This window comes from Tribolium madens, unplaced genomic scaffold (genome assembly GCF_015345945.1).
Source record: "Tribolium madens isolate multiple individuals breed KSU strain unplaced genomic scaffold, Tmad_KSU_1.1 Scaffold_91;HRSCAF=231;Tcas5.2_LG7, whole genome shotgun sequence".
Taxonomy (NCBI): Eukaryota; Metazoa; Arthropoda; class Insecta; order Coleoptera; family Tenebrionidae; genus Tribolium; species Tribolium madens.
Genome location: NW_025401063.1, coordinates 3,737,324 through 3,741,076, shown reverse-complemented (window position 1 = coordinate 3,741,076; position 3,753 = coordinate 3,737,324). Strand labels below are relative to the sequence as shown.

At 29.0% G+C, this 3,753-nt stretch overlaps 1 protein-coding gene across 1 annotated transcript in view; it reads left to right on the top strand.

Annotated features, from left to right (window-relative positions):
• The window catches only part of LOC123010828 (lachesin-like), a 107,438-nt gene extending 106,139 nt beyond the window's left edge, over positions 1–1,299 (top strand). The window contains exon 6 of the mRNA XM_044407973.1: positions 391–1,299. Within this exon, the coding sequence (XP_044263908.1) occupies positions 391–491 (101 nt within the window). The 3' untranslated portion in view covers positions 492–1,299. The remainder of the gene's footprint in view (positions 1–390) is intronic.
• Positions 1,300–3,753: the final 2,454 nt, after the last annotated feature.

Here is a 3,753-nt window from a genome sequence, read left to right as displayed (position 1 = left end):
TTGTATCCTCTATACCCTAGCCTAGAAAATAACTTTTTCTATGTTAATTTTTTTGAACATTTCAAATAAACAAATAACAAATAACAAAATTCGTAGTCATAAACCAATTCATCAAAATTTTAACTGCATATTTTTTTATGAAAACAAGCACGTATTTGCGACCCATTACAAAAATAGTTTTTTTTGTTGTGATATCACATTTCCGCCTGAAAAGCACCGCAAAAACTATGAAAAATGCTGTAAAAGGGATCAATCGAGCCTTTAGGGCACAATTCCTTTACTCATGCGATAAATCATTGACAGCTAGACGAAAACATGCAATTTTGTAGCTTTTATTATCGTTGCAGTATCTCGTTTGTGTTCCAACTTAATCCAATCAATTTTTTGCAGGAGAGCATCCCGCAGCAATGCAGCACGGCGGCCAACTGCGCCTAGAATATCCATTTTCTGCATGTCTTCTCAGCGTTCTGGTGGCGGTGGCGGGGCCGTAAAAACTTTCCAACTCCCGGGAACAAAACTAACAAACCAGGAGTGAAAAAGTTATCCCCGAACATGTATAAATGTGTAAATAGTGAAGAAACGGTGCAGTGATGAATTTCAATCGGACGATCCGTGACGCAAATCTCAAAATCAAGAGAATGTCTTCGTATTTGCAGTAATAAAGAGTGAGCTTGTTTGCTTAGTCGGTAGCCATCGGCGAACAAAACCTGAAGTTGGGAGTAAAGCGGTGGCGTTTGTTGCAAATTTAACAAAGTTTGAACTCCCTGAATACATTTATAATTCACCGGAATTGCTTTGCTCATCCGATGAACAGACCTGTGTTTTTTCGTCAATCACTTAAAGTGCTTTAAAGCTCAAATAGTGTTGATTGTGACCGTGCAAACTATAAGTGGGTTTCTACAATATTTTAGGTTACACATTGTTGTATATAAACACAATAACCACAAACAATAAGGGAATATTACTAAAAAAGTTTTATTACGATCCAAATACAATAAAGTAATTATACRAGTTTTTTTCAACGTCCTTGGTAGTCTTAATGATACAACTGTATATAAATTAGGGCCATATCTATTACCACTTATTGAAAACATTGTACATTTATATGAGACTTTAAGCATATTGTTATTTTTTTAAATGAAATCTATTCAGTGTAGCTAAGTCACAGATTGTTCTCGTTTTCTGTATTTCACTGTTAAGTTCTAACTGTTCGTTACGTTTATCTATTTTTAAAGGTTGTCATTGATGAAAATTTGATGTTTCTTAAGAATGTTGTTAAAATGTAATAAAACATCTCAATAAACTCTATATAAAACTCCTGTCTCTTTTGAATCCCACCAAAGGTGCTTACTTATTTTCCAGTTACTTTTAAACAAGAAAATAAAAAAAATTATGTACAAGCACTGATGATAAAAAAATTGAAAAACTTTGATCTCTTACATTTTCTTTTATGTTTATTTCTTCTTCCTAATAGCCTGTAGCAAAAAAACTTGGAAAATTATTTTTCCAACAGAAATAAATAGAGTCAAAGTGCAAAATTTATACTCTCATAACTTCGAAATTTTTATAGATAGAATTTTTTCCATGTTCCTGGTAGATACCAGGTGGTATTTTTTCTAGGGCGCGAGTTCTGGCGCATCCTGTATAATTTAAAACATTTAATATTGTCAATACACTTTAGCCGAAATTTACAAAATAATGAAAAGTTTTCATTTATTTCTATAATTTATTATTATTATTATTTATTATAGAAATAATTTTTTATTTAAATAATTATTTTGTATTTAATTTTTTCTATAATTTTTATTATAAATTTTATTATTTTATTATTATGTTACATTTACTTTATATTTTATTTTTCTTACTTTTTGTTTACTTATATCTATTTCACTAGTACACTTACGTACAGGGTGCTGCATATTGGATGTCGGAATAGGGAATCTCCAAAACTAAGAGGTTTAGCTAAAAACGAGTGATACCATTTTTTGAGAAAATAATATTGATGAAAACCGCATCACGTTATCGTCTTTTGTTTTCAACTTATAAACAAAAGTTGACAGTTGGCCAAAATTATTTAGAAAAATAACCAGAAAAGCGACAACGAAGCTTGAGAATATTTGACCGACTTGTAAAAAAATTAAAATTATTCTGTGCTTTTAAACAACCGACCAAAATGTTATGAAAAAGAAAACCGAGAAGAAGAAGAAATCAACTAGTATTAGGGAGTGTCGCAGCAAATTCTAATATTGCCATTAGAAAAATTGAAAATGATCTAGGGGTCAGTCAAAAGAATTTGAATTTGAATTTGAAGAATGCATTTTTACTTTACTAAAATTTTAAAATACTTATTTGATAATTACACACAAAATAACCATTTGTTTCCATGGCCAACCACCAACAAAATGTCAAAATATTACAAAAAMAWTTTTTTTATTTAAAAATTAACAAAAACATTTAAAACATATATTCTTATATATTTTTAAGATCAGAAAAAAAATAGCTTTTTAAAAATGTCATATGATTCCTATTTAAAAAAATACAAGTTTATCTTATTACTGCTAAACAAATAACTGAAAAAAATTGTTAACAACATTATTAACTTCTACGTAAAAAGTGCCTCTATAATGTTTTTGTTTCAAAGCTGTATCTTCTACAAAGATATGAATTTTTTTATATTTCGACAAAATGTCAACTTTTGTCTATTAAGTCGAAAACAAAAGACGATAGCGGGATGCGGTTTTTACCAATATTTTTTTCTCAAAAAATGAGTCCAGAATGTATCATCCGTTTTTGACTAAACCTCTCAGTTTCGGAGATTCACTCTGTACATTGCTGCATTTTGGATGTCCGAATAGGGAATCTCCGAAACTAAGAGGTTTAGCCAAAAACAAGTATAGTGATATTTTTTGAGGCTCTTTTTTGAAAAAATAATATTATTTGAAACCGCATTCCGCTATTGTTTTTTGTTTTCGACTTACAAACAAAAGTTGACATTTTAGCAAAATCAAAAAAAAACATAAATTTATATCTTATAACTGGCAAAAATAGTTAACTACATCATGAAATTCCTCGTAAAAAAGTGTCTTATAATGTCGGTTTGTCTGTGTGGTTTTAATCAATATTATTTTCGCAAAAACAGAACCCCAGAATGTATCACTCGTTTTTGGCAAAACTTTTTAGTTTCGGAGATCGATTTTTCGGACATATAAAATGCAGTACCCTGTGCATGTTTTAAAGCTCTTTTGCTCTTATCTTACATTTATTTGAATTATTAGTAATAATATTAATTAGTAAAAAAAATATTCTTTTATTTCTATTACAAAACTTACCTTTTCATAATATTTCTTTCAACTTACCTTTTGTGACTTACCACAACGCCGCTCGACAAACCCAATGTTTTAACTCAATATATTCATACAGAATTACACAAAAATTAAAAAAAAATCATTTCTTGCATTTTTACAACGTTTTTGTACTCTTCTAAGTCTCATGAACTCCCAAAATTATGAAGTATTTTAATTTTTTTGATTTTAGTCGAAATTTTGAGCGATTTTTTATTATTTATTGCTATAACTTTGAAATTATTGACGATAGTCCTTTTTGTGTGGTACTATTGGACAGCAAATTTAATTTTTTATCACACAAAAAAAGAGAATTCTTCTAATTTGAATAGTTATCAAGAAAATTGCTGATACAATCAAAAATATCCAAAATTTTAATTCAACTATAACTTCTAAACCATCAAGAATTTTG